General features: G+C 42.9%; 1 protein-coding gene across 3 annotated transcripts in view; it reads right to left on the bottom strand.

The window, feature by feature from the left end:
• LOC137310786 (receptor-type tyrosine-protein phosphatase mu-like) overlaps positions 1-14529 on the bottom strand; it is a 797377-nt gene extending 782848 nt beyond the window's left edge. For all 3 annotated transcript variants that reach the window (XM_067978407.1, XM_067978404.1, XM_067978408.1), the window contains exon 1: positions 14290-14529. In XM_067978407.1, the coding sequence (XP_067834508.1) occupies positions 14290-14362 (73 nt within the window). In that variant the 5' untranslated portion in view covers positions 14363-14529. The remainder of the gene's footprint in view (positions 1-14289) is intronic.
• Between the last annotated feature and the right edge of the window lie 6770 nt (positions 14530-21299).

Consider the following 21299-nt stretch of genomic DNA (forward strand, 5'->3'; position numbering starts at 1 on the left):
CTTTTCTGAATCTGACTGATTCTACCATAATCATAGACGGTTCTGTTCCATCTTGGTTTCCCTTTTCCACAACTGACCGCTGACCATGTGTTTATTTTGTTCCCTTCCAGGCAGAAGGTCGGCAGTTTGACCTCTGACACCTTCCCTCTCCAGGAGTTGACCAGTAATGCTGCAAATAAAACTGGCTACAAGCTTCTCAGGAGTGGATTTCTGACAGAACACACACCCCCCACCCCACAACCACCACCCCGGAAAACTTGCAAGCAAGACAGTTATTTCAACATACAAGGTGTGAGTGAATGCTGGAATGGTCTGAATGTATAGTGACTGATAAAGATAACAGTTTTGATGGGTGGCTCCTTATTTTTTGGGAGAGCTCATTAACATACCAACCCTCTCTTTTTCCCAGTGGCTCCAGCTACCTTCCTCTGTCAAGATATCAGAAAGCGCGCTGGACGTTTGAGAATTAACCCTTAGAATTCTGAATCAGACTCTATATCAAAACCACATTATAGCTTAAACCAATCCCTCCTAGGTCAAATAGTCAGGAATCCCAAAACATTACCATTATACAATATAAAAGCAAGAACCTATGAACACACTATAGAAGGAGGCCATTCAGCCCACTGTGCCTGTGCCAGCTCTTTGCTACAGCAATCTAAAACTAAACCCATTATCCTGCTCTCTCCCCGTAGCCTTGTACCTTCCTTTGCTTCTAATATTTATTCACTTTTCCCTTAAAAGATGCAATGATCTCTGCCTTGACTATTCCCTGTGGCAAAACACTCCATGCTCCAAGAAGCCTTTTAAATTGATAATCCATCGTCACTGACTTTCTAAACAGAGGAAATAATTTTTCCCTATTCACCCTATCAAAACCTTTCATAATTTTAAAAATCTCTATTAAATATCCTCTTAACCTTATGTTTCCCAATGGAAATTGTACCAGTATCTCAAGTCTTTTCTTGCAACTATAGTTTCCTATCTCTGCTATCAACCCAGTAGAATCTACACTGTGCACTCTCTATGGCTTTAATGTTCTTTCTATTATGGACCAACTAAAACTGCACACAGTGCTCTAACTGTGGCCTAACCATTGATTTGTACAAATTTATTGTTACTTTTTTACTCTTGTACTTTATGTCCTGACTTATAAAACCCAAAATGCTATTGGTATTTTTATAGCTTTGTATCTACCTTCACTCTCACTTTCAGGAAATTAAGTATTTGAGTCCCTAGGCTTCTCTGTTCATCCACACTTTTCAGTATCTTTCCATTGAGTGCACACTCCAAATGGATTGAAACTGTGCTGCACATATTAACACATTCATATCAAATCCTTGCACCCAATATTTTATAAAGGTATTTACTCATTTTTTAATGTTAAAATACAGAGGAATTTACAACTAGTAACAGCACAATTTGAACCCATAAGCATGTACAAACAATCTATAAGACAGCAAATCACACTGCTGCCAAGCAGCTGCACAGTAATACTTACAGTACTACAGTAACTGACTTGTGGTAGTTATCCTACAAGCCAAATGCCACAATTAGGAATAAAATCCACAGTCCTACGCCACACTGCCAAATCAAACTCGGAACCTGCCAGCTTTTGCCAAAGTTGGAAAGGAAACAAATATATAGTTAAAATTAATTAGTATTATATGTATAGTATATGAGAGCTAAAGGCTATATTTCAATTTTGATATTTAGATAATATTTGCAGACTACTTGTGCTGTGTGTTTGATCATTGTTAATGACATCGGCTGAACCCATAAATTAGATTATACCCTCATAATCAATCCCTTGCTGTCTATTTTTCTATTGTAAACAATTTTACAACACCAAGTTATAGTCCAGCAATTTTATTTTAAATTCACAAGCTTTCGGAGGCTTCCTCCTTCGTCAGGTGAACGATGTGAAAGACAGTTATTTCAACATACAAGGTGTGAGTGAATGCTGGAATGGTCTGAATGTATAGTGACTGATAAAGTGACTTTTCACATCGTTCACCTGACGAAGGAGGAAGCCTCCGAAAGCTTGTGAATTTAAAATAAAATTGCTGGACTATAACTTGGTGTTGTAAAATTGTTTACAATTGTCAACCCCAGTCCATCACCGGCATCTCCACATCATGTCTATTTTTCTATAATGGTAACTTAAGTAATAACCTTCAGAAGAACTTAAACCCCTATCACTCAGCTGGATGTGAAAATCGGTGGCTTCAAAAAATGCTCTTACTGTAAATTCAGAATGAGCTGAAGTAGGTTGGAAGCAGCATAGAGGAAAATACAGGAACAGGTGAATGTATTGAGACTGCCCTTGAAGTGAGCTCTCATCCTTAACCTGGAACGCCAGCTGTGAGCAACACAAATGTCTTTGTTTAAAGAGAGCTGCTGGAGCAGGACTCCTCACCAAGCAGTGGATACAAATTAATTAGCTACCTATTCCACCAGTACAGGCTAACTGTCATATTTTTGCACAACACATAAGAACATGATCCCGATTCAAAGACTTGAGAAAATAACAGCGTGCATCTCCCCCGCAACTAGACGTGCACACCATCATATCACCTCTGACTAATCTGCTTACAAGTAAATATAAGTTCAGCAATTAGGGTGAGAGACAGTAACAAACAGTAATGGTTCATTCTCCTCCCACACATGCCCTTACTCAGCCTTAGTCATTTAAAAATCTCTGAATCTTTTGCACAGTCAAAAAAAAAATCAGAAAAAAAAAAATCACTTCTAGTCTGCAATGAGTAGCAACATTGTCAAAAAATGCGGGAAGATTTCCTTTGGTCAATATTTCTACTGAAATCGTAAATGCATTCAAAAGGAGTACATTTATGATTTTTCTCGAAATACAACACCTGAGGAAATCAGCCCGCATGTGTTTATCGTCCCCACTGATGTTACTTTCTATTGCGTTTTGTGTTCCAGGACAAAAAACTGAAAGTACAGCTTAACGTTCTGGAGGGAGATCCTTCCGGATATTCTCTGGATTTATTTCCTTTCAGCATTTACTGTTTCGATTTCAGATTTCCAATATTTATAGCTTTTTTAAAAAAAAATGTTGTTCTCATCAAGCAGATGTTAGGGGAATGGATTCAGATACCCACAGTCAGCATCAAGCACTCCCAGTTCAGGTAAAACACAACCAGCTGCAGAGCGAAATAACCTCACTTTTGCCCCAACTCCACCCTAAGGAAAGCATCCCCTACTGCCACAAAGGCATTTTCCCAATTCCACACCAACCATCCCGAGGCATTGCCAATTAGGGGTGCCGTTTTGTGCTGTCTGCCCATGACCAATAGGAACTGGATTAAGACTACCCAAGCTTATCTCACATAGGACCATTACCGCTCGTAGACAAAGCAGACTTTTTAGTCCATTGGTTTGGGCTATATCTCAATCCAAGGACCAGAAGCCCAGATGTGAAAGACCAATGTCTAATCTACTGCATCAACCAATTTCGGACTGGCCTTGGGCGCTCGCAGCTTGCTCAGTGCCGATCCTGGGCCCAAAAACGGGCCCAGATGAATTTCTACTCCCTCATTCCAAGTTCACGTGTAATTTAGCACAGGCAGATTCAAAGTCCCATCCACACTGTCCAAAAAGATATTCCCCAGCCCCAACTTCAGAACAACACCCCCTTCTGTACTGATGTGAAATTTCCATTCCCCACACCAGCCATTCTCTCCAAGAGACATTTCCAATTTAGTGCCTATTCATGTCAACAGCTTTTTTTTAACAGGAAAAATATATACAGATATAAAATATATAAAAATAAATAAATGGTTTTCCACAGTTTTTAGTCTAGCTTGAAAAGACTCCTTGCTACATTAATCCTGTGCATTTGTTACTGCTTTACTGTGTCTCTAATAATGTTAACTAACTCAAGAAAAGGTTGATGAACAGGGAACATATTTTATCAAATCTAAAATAATAGCAATTATCAAAGTTAGTGTTTATTATATTCATCGTCAAGTAAACAGACAAAGACATTAAAATGCTTGAGGATTATAAACCTCTAGGAATGCATCCAACCAGAGTTGTCAACCCATGCTCCTCTGGGCTCTACAAAACCAGCCTTGACCATTGCCTCTCCATGTTTCCACCCCCAACCCTCCCAAGACCACCTCCTTCCCGGGAATCACTTTCTTCCGGCCAGGAGGCCAACCGGGTGCCTGATCTTGTGACAGCCTGGGGCCAGTGGGCTACTCTGGGGCTACTCGTTTTCACCCCACAGGCCATTGGCCAAAAGCAAATGAGGCCCGATCCTCAAATTGGACCAGGCCTCCCGCCGGGACTAACAGGCGGCCGACTGGCTCACTCCACCAGCTTGCCGCCCGAAGTCCGCTCAGAGTGAAAATCTATCCCAGTGTGTTTAGTGTAACAATGAAGAAGGTTTATGATTTGCCTGAGAGTGTAGGGAGACAGCCAGCTCCTTCTGACTGTTGGAAATAGAAAGATGGTGCAATAGACTGCCTAAGATTTCTTTTAATTTTTTGCCCCAAAGGGGGTTGAATTGTTGCCAGAGTGAAGTTTAAGGAGCGCAGGCCATCCTCTGGTGTCTCACCCAAGTGGCCATTCCTCATGGGTGAGCCTAGATAGCGATTGTTAGCAAGATATTCAACCAAGTGGAGCATCACAGCTGAGCCTAACCCCAACATCCATACACGTACTCTTTCTGGCATGGGTCGCTGAATATTGATCAGGAGCAGAATCCTGGCTGATTTTTTTACCCTGTCCATAGCCCAGCGATGCTGAGGCCAATTACAGCATCCCAGCTAAGATCAGCTAGATTGGCACAGGCCAGGGATCCAATCTAAGATACCCATGGTTCATATAGCTGTGTTCCACACTGGACAGTGTGTTTACCAACTGAGTCACAGGAAAACTCTTCTGTTCTAATTTCCAACTGAGCTTTACACGATAAACTTTAAAAATAATTACTGGCAGATGTGACTGGCACCACACTAACATGGTTTCACTGGTCACACATCATTGTTTACAGTCCTCACAAAATATCTTGCAAAGAGACTCTGCCAGATGCCAAAACGCCTTTAAATCTTTTGAGAACAGCAGTGTTAATTCCTCCCAAAATGAAGGTGTTTTTGAAAAGCTTGCCTGATCCTGATTTACTCCATGAATACCATACAAATATTCTGCTTCTGGTAGTTGCTTTAACTCCACTATATAACATCATAAGAATCTCATAACTTAGCAGATGTTAAATTGGAAGAAAGACAAGAGGATTTTAAAAGACTGAAAGAGCCTTTCGGTACTCAAAGGGTTTGAACTGCCTGGGGAATAGAAGCATACAGCATTGTGCCAAAAAACAGGAAAGCACTCAGCTGCTGACTCAAACTTTGCAAACTGTAAAACAATGCAAGGCCCTAACCAACACTGATTGACATTGTATCACGAAAGGAAGTCGAGCTAGGGACATAATGAGAGATACAATAAAAGGGAATAGCTGATTCCAGTGCAGTGGTATATTTTAGGTTGCTGTCTGCGACAGGGTTTATTGTGGTGGAAGTACTGGGTGGGGTGGCTGGGCCTCCAGTGCTTGAACTGAAGCCATAAACTGCCATGCTGGTCAATATGGTACCTCTTAACGGGAGCTCAGTTTTAAATAATGCTTGACTGTCTCAAATAGATATTTGCTATTTAATCTGAATTAAATACATGGGCGAAGAGAGCTAATTGTTGCTGGAATCCAATCTCAGCCTGCAAGATAACGGTAGAAAGAGGTAGACAGACAATAAAATGTTTTCAAATCTGTTGAGCAATTTTCCTACAGTGTGTGTTATACAAAAGACATGTGTAGACATTGAACATTCACTTATACTGAAAGCCATACCTTCCAGTGTACCAACTGTAACTTCTTAACTATCCTGTGATTGTTGAGACACTCGCTGTAATGCATGTATCAACAATGCAACAATTTCTCTCAGCTGTATTTGGTAATGCCTTAAAGGAGAAGGAGAGTCCACTGTGAATGCTAAAGAGGAAGGCAAGTATACAAAACAGATACTTTTCTACATAGCCATCCCCTTATTGTTAGTCTTTAAAAAATTATAGATATTTATCGAATAAAAATTATTTTTAATAATAATCTGTTATGTTATGATCTGTCGCTGGATTCCATCAGTTAACTTGGTGACATCATGGGGATGATATCTATTATGGAGAAATGAGTTTAAAGCTGTTTTTCAAGGGACCTAAAATCGTGCCGGCCATCAGTTTCCCACTGCCATTTAAAAAATTAAAGCCACAAGACTAACAATCAAAGGCATTTATATACGGAAAGTGCCTGTTTCCTATGTGTTCCTTGCCCTTACTCCTAGATCTGTCCCATGTATATTTTGCTTTTTTATACAAAAGGTTGAAACACTTTGTGTGGGTCCTTGTTAGTTTCCATTTGTGGAATAAAATAATGGTCAATTGGGCGCACTCTATTGATGTGAAACAACGGGATCCTCTTGAATTGGGCCCATGTCATAGCACTATTATCAGTGTGTGTTCAGGCTGTTTTCATACTTTTTTCGGCCAATCTTCACTCAGTTCTTCTCCTTTAAAATTATTCAGTCAAGTGCTGGGAATTTTCTGGAGATGCGTGTACTTTATATCACTGGTACAAATCAAGTAGAAATGTAGCTAGCAGTTCGATGGCACTGAGCACCACTACCTCTCAGTTTTAGCTTCAATTCTCCCCAAACAACCCCCCCCCCCCAATCCAATCATTTCCTAATCTGAGCCATGCTAAATGGACTCTCATGTTATTCCTGCAGGAGTGAGGGAAAATCATACAGGATAATACGTACTGGGTAATACTGGGTACTGTCAGCAACCGGTCAAAAGGCTCAAGGCCACAGACAGAGGTCTATGAGCAAGCTTTCTCTTGTCCTCTCAGGTCCTCTCAGCAACACGGGGAGAGAGACCAAAGTGACGCCCACAGAGGCTTTTGAAGGAAGGGGCAGGGTAGCAAGGTAAAGTCATTTAGAGGGTTATTCAGCCTGCCCTGGTCAAAGACACTAACTACCCATACTTTGTGACGACAAATCTGGTACACTGTCCCACCTTAATCTCTTGTGGCATTCTATCGCCAACCACTCCATCCTCCCTTGACTCTTCTTTGTGGTCCACCTCTGTGGCACTCTGTGGTTGAACAAATGCAGCCAAGAGATCTCCTGCAATGGCTTCACCTCCTATCATTGTAAAGTTATGCTGGGTGTGTCCCAAGGTTCCATCCTTGCCAACCCCCCACCCCCACTTCTTCTCCTTCTCCACATACTGTCTGTGGCCTAGAGCCCTTTGACCGGTTGCTGAGGGAAGTAAGGGTGGAAATTGCAGAGGTGCTGGCCATAAACTTCCAATCCTTCTTAGATATGGGGGTGGTGACAGAGGACTAGAGAATTGCAAATGTTATACCCTCTATCATATTTGATTTGCTGGCCACCAATCTGCTATCCAGCTGCTTATTCAGTATCAAGTTGTAAATGAGCAATAACTTTCAAAAACTTAACATGCTCAAGTACAAAGCCATCATGTTTCGCTCCTGCCAAAAACCTTAACCCAGCCCCTGATTACATACTCCATCCCAGCTGCTCACCCAGGCTAAATACAATTGTGCACAACCCTTAGTGTCCTGTTTCACTGGTCTAGGATAAAATATTTTTGATTTGATCCTTTTTGGGGCCTTTACTGGTCTTTGAATAGAACTCACATCAGCTCTCAGCTAGCAAGAGTTCTACTGCACATAATGTGGACATCAGTGGAGAAATTCCTGGGGCTGACCAGGAACTCCCCCAGCCACGACCTCTTGGTCCAGGGGATGTGGACAGATGACTCATTCATAGGCTTCCAACTAGAATTTACAATGATTTTTGCATGGGGTTGAAACCTGGCATGTACAGGTTCCACCCCAAATTATGGCTCCCTGACCCCAGAAATTTTGTTTCCACTCAGAATTTTTCAGTTCCAGGGACTAATCCCCGCAGTGCCATTAGATTCCATCAAATAAGTGTCAGGCCCAAATCCATTTGTCTTAGTGGATTTATTCATAGAATAAAATATCCATTTATTCATAGAATAAAATAAGAAGCTTCCAGAAATTGCTTTTGGGAGTGGACACATTGGCCCAATGATATCCTAGACTTAACCCCAAAAGTACCATAACGAAAAGACAGAACAAAAATATACCATGGACAAAGTACAAAATTTTGTCCCAGATTTCACAGCCCATTCATTTCATTGGATGTTTATGATTTCAATTGCATTGGCTAATTTTGAGTCAGCAATGGATGGGTGTGGAAGTGACAGTAGAACTCAAGAGTCTGGTCTCATTCTGACTCCCCAGCAAACCAAACCACGCAGAATTAGACTCCCTCTAGGATTCCATCTCAAGCTGCTTGGGTGAAAAATAAATCTAATCTGGTGTAAAACTGGGCTTAAAAAGTGCCCAGGCTTTGCATCTCTTGGGCACTTGGTAAATTTAATATTCAGTCTGTTTAATGTTATAAGGAAGCAGGTGCTGCCGCCTGTATTCTCTTAACATTAAAAAATAGTCACCGGGAGCAAAGCTCTGAACATGCATGTATGTATCAGGATAGGAATAGGGCCATTAAAGGATGTACATGAAAAACTCACAACTAATGACAGTGAAATGGCAGAAATATTAAATAATTACTTTGTCTCAGTATTTACTAGAGAGACTAACATGGTGGGCATGACATTAGAATGTTCTTCTATGTTCTTATTAAAACAGAAATAGACAGTTTCCTAGAAGTAAAGGGAATTAGGGGTTACGGGGAGCAGGCAGGAAATTGGACATGAAGCTGAGTTCGGATCAGTCAAGGCCCTGTGTGTGGTGGAGCGGGCCCAGGGGCTGAGCGGCCGGGTCCTGTTCCTACTTCTTGTGTTCTTTAGATTTGAGGTTAGGATCAGGTCAGCCATGATCTTATTGAATGGCGGAGCAGGTTCGAGGGGCCGATTGGCCTACTCCTGCTCCTATTTCTTATGTTCTTATGTAGAAGAAGAGATCATAAAAGATATAAAGACATTTAAGATAGAAAGGGAGGGGATAATTGATAAACTAATCATCAGACAGGATAAAACCCTGGACCAGTTGGATTCCATCCACGCATATGAGAAGAAGTTAGGGAACAGATAGCAGAGGCACTATTCCATATATATAAAAATTCATTAGAGAAGGGAATAGTGCCAGAGGACTGGCGAACAGCTAATGTTATTCCTATTTAAAAAGGGAGATAGAACCAGTCCAGGGAACTATAGAATAATTAGTCTAATGTCGGTGGTAGGAAAGATAATGGAATCCTTACTCAAAGATGTAATAGAAAAACATCTAGAAACCAAAAATATAATAAAGAATTATCACCACAGATTTCAAAAGAGAAGGTCATGCTTGACCAACCTCATTGAATTATTTGAAGAAGTAACAGAAAGGGTAGACAAGGGTAATGCAGTAAATGTAATATATTTGGATTTTCAAATGGCCTTCGTTAAGGTACTGCATAGTCGACTCATAACTAAGGTCAGAGCATATGGAGTCAGGGGACAAGTAGCAGAGTGGATAGCAAGCTGGCTACAAAACAGAAAACAGAGAGTAGGGGTTAAGGGTAGCTACACAGACTAGCAAAAGGTGGGAAGTGATGTTCCACAAGGATCTGTGCTCGAACCACTGTTGTTCACCATTTACATAAACAATTTGGACTCAGGAACGGGGGGTACAATTTCAAGATTTGCAGACGACACCAAATTGGGGGGGTATAGTTAATGCCGAGGAGGACTATGACAAAATACAGGAAGGCATTAACAAACTTGCAGAATGGGCGTGTAATGGGCAAATTAATTTCAATATAGATAAGTGTGAGGTATTACATTTTGGTAGGAAGAATAAGGCCACATATTGCTTGGGTAATAAGAGTCTAAATGGGGTAGAGGAGCAGAGGGATCTGGGGGTACAGATACACAAATCACTAAAAGTAACGACGCAGGTTATTAAGGCCATAAAATAAGCAAACCAAGCACTGGGGTTCATTGCAAGAGGAATCGAATCGAAAAGCAGAGCAATTATGCTAAATTTGTATAGAATCTTGGTTAGATCACACTTGGAGTATTGTGAACAGTTCTGGTCTCCATATTATAAAAAGCATGTAGAGGCACTGGAAAAGGTGCAAAAAAGATTTACTAGGATGATACCAGAACTGAGAGGTTATAACTATCAGGAAAGATTGAGCAGGCTGGGGCTCTTTTCTCTATAAAAGAGAAGACTGAGGGGTGACCTGATAGAGGTCTTTAAGATTATGAAAGGGTTTGATTGGGTAGACGTAGAGAAGATGTTTCCTCTTGCGGGGGAGGCCAGAACTAGAGGCCATAAATATAAGATCTTAGAATCATACAAAGTAACAACGCAAAAGGAGGCCATTCGGCCCATTGTGTCCATGCCAGCTGAAAAAGAGCTATCCAGCTTCATCCCACTTTCAAATAGTCACTAATAAATCCAATAGGAAATTCAGGAGAAACTTCTTTACCCAGAGAGTGGTTAGAATGTGGAACTCGTTATCACAAGGAGTAGTTGAGGCGACTAGCAGAGATGCATTTAAGGGGAAGCTAGATAAATACATGAGGGAGAAAGGAATAGAAGTGTATGCTGATAGGGTTCGATAAAGTAGGGAGGGAGGAGGCTCATGTGGAGCATAAACACCGACATGGACCTGTTGGGTCGAATCGCCTGTATCTGTGCTGTACATTCTATGTAATTCCATGTAAGTACAGTATGTATGCACAGAACTATCTCCCGGCAGCAAGACTGTGGTTGGTAATTTGCAGTATACAGCTCCCAGTCTCAGACCAATAGCAGTAAACTGCAGCCTTAGTCCCTATGAATCATATACAGCTCTTGACAATTGCTAGTAAATTGAGGGAATTGGTTTCTTTGATTTTGCTGCACTGACCCTGAATTCGGTACAGCAGCGATAAACCAGCGGCTCTTTCTGACCAAATTCTAACTGTCAGAGAGCTCTGTTTCATGGTGGAATAAGAATAGTAGATGTGAAGTTTCCTGCACTTTAGTGCGTCAGAATGAAATCACCAAATCCTCGTCAAGATAGTTAAAGAAAACGTCACACTTTTTCGAACTAGAACGAAATTAACTGTATTGGGATTTTTTTCTGAGCTACTGATGGTTCTTATGTCTCTGTCTGTCTCACTCTCTGTAATCGCTCTCTGGTCAGATATATCCACCTTAACACTCTAGTCCTGTTGAACTCATTCACAGAGGGGTGGAGGTAAGATATCGCATTATTAACACTGTTTTTTCCGGACTTCAGAACACAAATAATTAATTTTACAATTATTTACAATTTTACAATTGTTTACAATTGTCAACCCCAGTCCATCACCGGCATCTCCACATCACAAATAATTAAAACAGCAGAATATAATGTTTGTTTAAGTTAAGTTCCCCCAGTTTAGTTCACGGTTATAACCTCTAGGACATGGCATCACCGCTTTATAAAGCCATTATTCAGAAGCATTACATCAAAATTAACAGCTTTTGACACGTTAACCGGTTGCAGCTGTGGGAAGTGATGTATAGTGAGGGAAAATGCGGAAGTAAGGATGGTATCCCGCTATTCCATTGCATTATACACAGTGCGTTAGGGACTCCATGCGTACAGCAGTAGCACAGCGTCGCTTTCACCAGCTCCTCGTTGCAACTGCACAGAAAACTCCCGTCAGTGATATGGTCCGATTCGGCATTAAAGACACTGCCTCAGCCCCCGCTCTGGTCCGCTCCCGGGGTTTTAGCCCCAAGTGCCCAGCAGCTCAACCCAGTAAACGCTCCATCTCCTCCACTTGACAGCAACGTCAAGCACTTGGAGGAAAATCCGAGGCGTCAGACAAACTAAACTGGAGCAAGTTGTGCTCGAGTTTAATTTCTCTATTTAATGTTCTTTTTTTTTCGCCACTTTTTCTTCGAGTTTTAATTTTTTTTTGCATCCTTTCTTAAGGTTTGACTGGAAGTGATTTCTGCTCTTTCCCCTGAATGTCAAATCCCCAATCTATCGTGGAGTTTTAGATCCCAGATTTTCCCACTTTTGGACCTATTCTTTCTGAGAGTTTCAGATCCCCAGGTTTCACCAAAGTTTCGGATTTCCCACCTGTCCGGGTCTTCCGGATCCTCACTATTGTAAGGCCACAAGACGGGTACAGGTGAGATGGGCTTAGCTCATCCATCCTCATCTCGGACCATCTGTTAAATGATTCCACCTTTTGGCCCCCACCACCCTGGTCCTAAATCCTTACGGTGGGATTGTGTTAACAAGTTCTTGACTTCAGTCCTTCCTCAAAGTTCCTTTGGCCTATTCTTGTCCTAATGTTATTGTTTAGTTGGAAGTTTTTTTTTAAATTTCATACCGTTCACCTCTTAATCGCCTCCTTTCAACGCTGAAAAGCCTAAGTTACTCCTTATAACCCTGTCCTCTCACTATAGGGATCAGCCTCCCTCTTTATCTAAAGATTTCCAAGGCTGGAATATTTCCTTTGTATCTTGAAGGAATTGGATGCAGTACTCAATATCCGATCTGACAAACCATTATATAGTTTGAGGGTAACTTGTAGCTCAACCACTGGTTTTGCCTACATGTTGAGCCGCCTATACTAATACTAATCTCTCTATCAGAGTCATCCTTAGCTATTTCCACAAATTCATGAAGCGTTTGTGTCACGTTTTTTTTTTGCAAACGTTCAGTACTTTCCCGAAATCGCCAGTCTTTCCCGGAGTTTCAGATCTCCATTTTTTTCCTGGAATTTTATGCTTCCTCGGGTCCCTTCACCTCTCGCATCCCAAAGTCGATCCTAACCCATTGCCTCATTCCGTTCAGCTGTAAACGATCAGAAAGGGGCTGAGCTTGCCGGGCACGGTGAAATCGGGTTATGTTTAAGGAGCTGTGAAAAGTTTACTGTTATATTTTGTGAAGCTCCATCCCTCGCCGAGCCTGTGCGGATCCCACAGTGGCTGCGGCTGGGAGAGACCTCGGGGGCCGCCGGCTACTGAGCTCTCAGAAGCTGCAAGTGGCAATTTTGTTTTACCCAAAAAAGAAAAACATTTTGGTGGATGACGCATCACAACTTTACAGTTTGTGAAACCGCTGAATGCTAAAACGCCTTTCACCGCCCGAGACTAAACTTTGCTGCAGCACTATCTAAAAGTCCTAACTGGAGACGGCAGCGAGCTAGTGAATGCGGCGCTAAGTCTGAGCCATAAGTTTGGAAATGTTCTCCTCAGTCACTAAGAGAGCTAAACAGTGTCAGACACCAAACCGGGCAACACGCCCTCTGCTCAGCCGTCACTTTACACAAACAGGGGGGAGAAGGAGCTGGAAACGGTCACAATGCAAAAACAAAAACCCCTCACCAGGAATAAATATAACTGACAACTAAAACAGAAATCAAAAAATAAAGCTGTAACCAGACTACCAGAGTTAAGGGTACCACGATCAGGGGGAACAGGACCCGGGGTTGCCAGGGTTTGGGAGGGGGGGGGTGGTCACCTGAAGTTTCCAAAAAGGTGGAGATGGTTTCAGGGATCAGGGAGGGTGTTATGGGCTGGGGTTCCGAGCTGAAGACCCCAGGGCTGGTGGGGTCCCAGGGCTGAAGACCCCAGGGCTGGTGGGGTCCCAGGGCTGAAGCTGACAGGGCTGGGTGGGGTCCCAGGGCTGAAGACCCCAGGGCTGGTGGGGTCCCAGGGCTGAAGCTGACAGGGCTGGGTGGGGTCCCAGGGCTGAAGACCCCAGGGCTGGTGGGGTCCCAGGGCTGAAGACCCCAGGGCTGGTGGGGTCCCAGGGCTGAAGACCCCAGGGCTGGTGGGGTCCCAGGGCTGAAGCTGACAGGGCTGGTGGGGTCCCAGGGCTGAAGACCCCAGGGCTGGTGGGGTCCCAGGGCTGAAGCTGACAGGGCTGGGAGGGACGGGGGTGGGTGCAGAACTGAAGCTGCTTGGTCTGAAGGTTCAAGGCTGAGGCACCCAGAAGTGTGTGCGTGTGTGTGGGATATGGGGGGGGGTCTCAAAACGAGGTCCCGGAGTTGGGGGAGGGATGGAGGAGGAGGGGGGGTGGGCACAGGTCTGGGAGAGTCAGGACTGAGTGCTCCAGGGCTGGGGTTTCAGGACTGGGGGGGGGTCCCAAGCCTGGGAGAAGGGTCCCAAGACTGGCTGGCTGGATAAAATCACTTTGCCCACATTAAGGTTCCTCTTACCTGCGAACGTCTGTCCTCTGACTCTCAGGAAAAGACTCAGCCCCACCAAAACGTAACTTAGAAAGCGCTTCATCCCTCTTGGCGCTGCTCTGCCGGTGAAATGATTTCCACCCAGATCCCAGTTGGGCGGGGGTCCCAGGGCTTGCCTGGTCCTCGGGAACTTTGGCTTTTTTTTTCCCTTTTTTTTCCCCCAAGTTAAATTCCTCCCGCGTTGAGCTTTTTCCACTACTTCTGGTTACTTGGCTCTGACAGACTGGGCAGGAAAGAGCTGACGTCGGGAGAAGCGCGTTCCCGTCCTGTCTCTCTCCCCCCACCCCCCCTCCCTCTGTGAAGCGCGTTCCCGTGTCATTAGTTCGGGACGCGCATGGCCGTGGCTCCCGGGGACGCGCGTCTCTCTTTCTCTCTCTCTCCCTACTACTGGAGGGGTGGGAGATCCGCCAGCGCCGCTCTCTGCCTCCACCCACCACTCCACCCAGAACAAATGGGACTGTCGGCTACCGGGAAGAAACCGAGAGGCGACGGCGGTTCGACCACCGGGGTGAAGAGGGGAGGAGAGGAGAGAGAGAGAGGAGGTGAACTGAAAGTGTGGGGAGGAGCAGGAGCAGAGCCGCTTACACTGGAGCCCTAAAAAAACAACCCAGAGGGGGACGGCAGCCCCATCCCATCCCAAGCCTGCAGTCACTTTCCACTGAGTGTTGGTGAGATTAAAGGGCTGTCCACTGACACTAGACTAAAATTACACACTCTCAGCCAAAGTATAATATACACTTGTAGGCAACAGATGTCTATTTTCACAAGGGTTATAGATAGCTGTTTGTGTGTCTATGGTGAAGATTAGCAACACCGGGCAACAGATCTGACTCTCAAATAATAGTGTATGGAGAGTGGACATTATTTTGAATGGGTCGTTCAATGTGTTTATTTCATTTCATTTAAAGTTTTCTCTTTATATATTTTTTTTTGGGGGGGGGGGGGTGTCTTAACTTTTGCCCGCTCTATGTGCCAGCGACTAGCACTCTTACACCTGGTACAGTTTGGTTCTGGAGTGAGCGAGGCTTTGCTTCAATTCGACTCGGGCAGCCCGAGCCAGGAGACACATTTTATATCCGCGCCGAGGGGAGAGAAATCAGAGGCATTTGGCAGGTGGGGCTGCCGTCTGAGCAAAGTCTGTTTCGTGTCTGTATTACTCCACCTTTTGCTCGACTCAAAGTTTATCTGAGAGCCTCGACAAGCCAACAGGACTTTTCTTTTGAATTACGCAGGCGACCGTTCACCATAACTTGAAATGTATACAAAAGTTGATATTTAGAAAACAAACGCGGAGCATAAACAAATTGACCATTGGCATGGCTGCTTGCTTCAAGGCAGCCGAGCTAGTTATTAGGATTTGGGTCAGCAGAGAGGAAATGCTGAACACATTCTGCCATGTAACTGAAAAGGGTACAATCTCTTCACCGACTCGAAATCTCCAGGAATTAAAGATTAATCTCCTGGACACTGCTTTTGGCAAACTCAGAGAAAAATTATTGGGGCATTAAAAAAATATCTTTCTTTGAACATTTTAGTTTATTATATTAAAAATTATTGGACAAAAAAGAATATTTGACTGACAGTCAAGAATCATCCAATCGGGTAATGAAGAGCCTGTTCACTTTCCAATTGGTGTGGGAAGATGATGTGCCATGGGAATGGTTGTGTCCGGCGACAAATGGCGGGAGCCTGGGGACGGGGTGGTTGGAGGCAGGAGGGTCATGTGATGATACCTTCAGGAATACATCCAACAAAGTTGGCACCCTATCACCGACCCAAGCACAACTTTGATTCCCGTCTTCTCCCAGGTAAATAAAACATAGTCAGAGAAAATTCTGAATTTCAATTAAATGTAATTTATTTGGAAATGTCCAGCAACTGTCGATCTTAAACTATTTACTGCACCTACTGCCTGGGAGTATTGGCAATAATATCAACAGCATTTATATAGCGCCTTTAACATAAAAAGTCCCACCGCACTACACGAATCTAGAGATAAAAATAGCATGCCGAACCTGGAAGGGGGAAATTAAGAGGGGTGACTGAAAGCTTGGGCGAAAACATAGGTTTTGAGGAGGTTTTTAAAGGTGGAGAGAGATGTGGAAAGGTTTGGAAGATGGATTTAAAGAGACAAGGCCAGTGTTTCCCAAACTCATCTGAATCTCAAAGAAAGGCAAATGTTTCCACTGACCCTAATCCTAAAACAATGCCACTATCTCGACCAATCCTAATCCTAAAATTCAAATATCATTTTACCCTGGCCCTAAAGCAAAAATGGTGCTTATCATTACCCTATCCCCAAATAAAGTATTGTCTATATATACACTAATCCTAAAATGAGGTTTGTGTTTTTTGCTAACTGTAACCCTAATGTTAAAACAAGATCGTGTTGCTGCTAAATTTAATACATAGATGCATACTTTGGAGGCAGGGTTAGTCATGAACTTCCCTCCCCTACTCCCCAAAAATGTAGTAAAGCAAATCAGCTTTATCTCAGAGAGAAAAGATTCAAGAAAAACATACAACTAAGTCCTGAGCAAAAGGCAGTAGCAACATCAATCACCTGCGCATAATGTTTTTCTCAATGTCCTGTCATACCAAGTTTACTTTTAAGCTGCTTTCACATTATACATAGAATCATACAGCACAGAAGGAGGCCATTTGGCCCGTCGTGCCTCTGCCGGCTCTTTGAAAGGCATATCCAATTAGTTGGACTCCCCTGCTCTTACCCCATAGCCCTGCATAATGTTTTCCTATTCAAGTATATATCCAATTCCCTTTTGAAAGTTAGTATTGAATCTGCTTCCACCATCCTTTCAGGCACTGCATTTGAAGGATTTGACTTTTCAATATGAACTTCTAATACTTGTTTTTAAAGAAGACTAAACGAATGGACTTGAAACCCTCAATTAGTTGGTAAAAGAACACAGAACTGTCAGCTTGAGCAGAATACAATATTGACAGGATGCTGTTTTGCTGTGTCAGTAGGTGGGATGTGTTTACAACAAGACTTTCTTTGGTGAACTAGATATGGAAGCAAGGCCTGCGGACCTGATAAGAGATTCTTTAGTGTTAGAATTCAAAAATAACCTATTAGATGATTAACTAGCAATTTTGAAGAGAAGTACATATAAAACAGCCCATTCTACAAGAGTTTTCAGGAGAACCACATGCAAAGTCAGGACAAGATGTTCTTCTCCCAAGAACAAAGAACTTGATCAATTTCTTGTCTTGAGTTGCACTTGCTAGAAAAAGGTTGTATGAAAAGCTATTACCTTCTGGTTAAAACTGTTGCCTGAATGTCAAATGAAATTCTTTGAAGGCAGAAAATAACAACAGTGTCTTGCTTGATCCTTGGCTTTTTGTATTCTGAACAAGACAGAAAAGAAATCCTACACATTCCAGATCATACTGAATCATTGCATAGAACAATTTCTTCTCATCTCCCCTCTGGTTCTTTTGACAGCCTTTTAGAGTGGACTAAGAGCACCACTCTCCCAAATTTACTTTTAAATCATGCCACTGGTCTCCCTGTGAACCAGCAGCAAAAAAAATGCAGGCACAGAGCGTCGGTGCCAAATTGGGCACAGTGCACGCACAATGTATTTGCATCCATATGTCACAGATGAATGACATCACAACAAGCCACATGATATCATGACATAATGTCATAAAATGCATGCGCCTCCATCATGCTGCTACCAATGCAATATTTTATTATACAGTTAGACCAGTGGATAGATGCTAAGAGGCCAGGAAAAATGGCCATCTTGGTTGGCTGTAACATGTCCGGCATGTTTAGCTTTAACTGACCACCTGCAATGGGAGACCCGGTCTACAGATGCTGGTGGCCAAAGATCAATATAAAAGCAAGTAATAGGAGTCCAGGTGGAGGCAGAAACTGGGTTCTACTTCTGTTGGGCTGCAAGCCTAAGTGTAAATGAGCCAGGATGTATGGAGCCAACAACCTTGCAGGGTATATAAAGATGCTGTTGGATTAAACTTAACATTTTGAAGGACATAAACAAAGGGAGACAGTCCCACCTTACAAAGCAAACGCTATTGTACCTACAGAGACTCCCTCCAAACATATAGAGTAAAAGCTGGAGAGTGGAACTTGCAGGTCAGTCTCCCAAAACAGGATCCTAGGACTCGATACTGAAGTGTAAATTAAACAGTTATATTCACCTATCCTATGGCTCATTTGCCAAAGGCAATATATACCTGAGCCATACAGACCAGAAGATCCCAGGTCTGGTTCTCGCTCTGTGCTGAGTTAGACGATTGAGGTGTTTTTACTTTCCTGGATGGGTCCTGAGAGAGCAGCAATTAAATGGATACCCAAAGCTTTTTTGTGCTCTCTTGCCCTCTGCTTACTTTACCTGGTCCTAATGCCCCAATCAGACCTGCCTGAAGCCATGATTCCAACTGGCAGACAGGAACGAATCCAACTTGATGGTTTTATATTTAAGTGGAGACTTGGAGGCAGCTTGTGAAAGCTACGACAAATGTGGGTGTTCAGCGCCACCAGGTCTGCAGAGTTCTCCTGCTTTACAGTGCACAGTGTTGTCAGATGGAGAAATACCAGATGTCTCTAGCCAAGGAGACTCACCTAACTTAAAAGTAGTTTCAGTTGGGGTTCTACAATTGGCCTTGGTGTCCCTGGGCTATGAAGAAGGAAATCAGCCAGGATTCCCATTCCTGATTACTTTGAATTGACCTTTATTGGAAAGTGTGGATGTCAGGTGACAACAGGATTCAGAAGAACTACGATTTTCCCGTGGATGCAGGGCTATGGGGAAAGAGCAGGTGTGTGGGGCTAATTGGATAGCTGTTCCAAAGAGCCAGCACAGGCATGATGGGCCGAATGATTCCCTTCCATGCTGTATCATTCTACGATTCTATGACTCTATGTGATGCTTATTGAGATTGATTGTGTTTTTAAAAAATGTATGATTAAAATGAATTGTGTGCCTCATTACAAAAAGTGATGATTCACACCTGAAGAATGACCATTTGGGTAATGGCCTGGTGGGATGATGATGCCCCTGAAATCATACCTTGCCAGAGTTAATGCCTTTAAAAGAGGAAGGGGGGGAAATTTGTGACTGGGGAAGGGGAATTTGATGTATTTTTTGTTATAGCTAATCCATAAACTTCTTTAAAACAAACATTATTTGATCCATTTCACTCGAAACAAGCTCCTGGGACACACCCAAACCTGGAATAAAATGACAGAAACAGTGGTCTCACATCTTTTAAGGAAATCAGTTTGTTTGCCCTCCACAGCTTTAAGGCAAATGTTATTATTTTGTGAGACAGACCTGCCAACGCTTTTTTTGATGGAGCTGTTCAAAATCATGAAGGGTTTTGATAGAGTAAATAAGGAGAAACTGTTTCCAGTGGCAGAAGGGTCGGTAACCAGAGGACACAGATTTACGGTAATTGGCACAAGAGCCAGACGCCACATGAGGAAAAATGTTTTTACGCAGTGAGTTGTAATGATCTGGAATGCACTGCCTGAAAAGGTGGTGGAAGCAGATTCAATAGTAACTTTCAAAAGGCAATTGGATATGTACTTGAAGGGGAAAAATTTGCAGGGCTATGGGGAAAGAGCCGGGGAGTGGGACTAATTGGATAGCTGTTTCAAAGAGCCAGCACAGGCATGATGGGCCAAATGATCTCCTTCTGTGCTGTATCATTCTATGATTCTATGTGATGCTTATTGAGATTGATTGTGTTTTTTTTTAAAAAGTATGATTAAAATTAATTGTGTGCCTCATTACAAAAAGTAGGTCCCTCTTCATTTTGATAGTTTTTTTTAATGTATTTTTTGCCTTCCTTACCCCTGTAAAGTTTCATCTGTTGTCACAATTTCAGCCTGTCAACTTTGGGAAGGGTATTTTCCATTTCAAGAGATTTTTCCCTCGTCTCACAGATCACCTGAATAAAGAGATCTCGTCCTGACTGCATTGGTTCGCCAGCAGCTTAAAAATCCCTGTCTAGGCGAATATTAGGAAGCCAACTGTTTGTAAAGACTCCCTTGGACTCAGTCCCAGTGGTGGTCCTTATAGACAGGTTTTTTTTTGTGTGTAATTGATTTCAAAGTCGAATCTTTGAAGCTGGACTGGGACCTAGATCCGAGCTGTGGTTATTTACCGTGAAATTCTTTTTTTGACTCATTTGGAAAGGAATGTTTTGGCCGGCTTTTCTCAGTAAACTTCTTGATGTAAAGCAAATAAAAACCGATTCAAGCTAAACAGCGCGGCAAAGCGAATCAGAATAAATCAGTCTGCCAGAGACCGTTTGGGTTCTTTACCGTGCGTGGGTTTAATCTGGGAGATTGACTGGAAGCAAATAGGCGACGAGCTACAGGTACATCAGTAAAAAAAAGAGTAAAAATCTGTACAAACACCAACTGCTAATGAGAGTCAACGTAAGAGTTTAAAACCCCCAGTTAATAACACGGAGGAACGAATGTAAAATTAAAAACTTCCCACCGTGGAGATTTTTTCTGGTTTGTTTCTCTATTCTGTGCGGTTTGTTATCTGTTTCTCTGTGTATTGGTCTCTTCGAGTTTTATTTGTGTGTGTTACCCGTGTGCACATCTGGATGTCTGTCGTATCTACGTCAATGTATGTGTGCGCCCACGCTTCTGTCTGTGTCAGTGTATGTATATATTGGATAGATATCCGTGTTTATGGCTGTGTGAGTTTTTTGCGTGTATGTGTGTATTGGATGGATGGCTGTGGGCATGTCTGTGTTTATGTCTGTGTGTGTTTCTTTTCTCTGTGTGTTGGATGAATGGCTGTGTCCGTGTCTATGTCTGTGTATATTGGATGGATGGCTCTGTCTGTGTGTGTATTTTGGATCGATGGCTGTGTCCGTCTCTGTATTTATGTCTGTGTGTATTGGATGGATGGCTGTGTCCCTGTCTATGTCTGTGTATATTGGATGGATGGCTGTGTCTGTGTTTATGT

This window comes from Heptranchias perlo, chromosome 3 (assembly GCF_035084215.1).
Source record: "Heptranchias perlo isolate sHepPer1 chromosome 3, sHepPer1.hap1, whole genome shotgun sequence".
Classification (NCBI taxonomy): Eukaryota; Metazoa; Chordata; class Chondrichthyes; order Hexanchiformes; family Hexanchidae; genus Heptranchias; species Heptranchias perlo.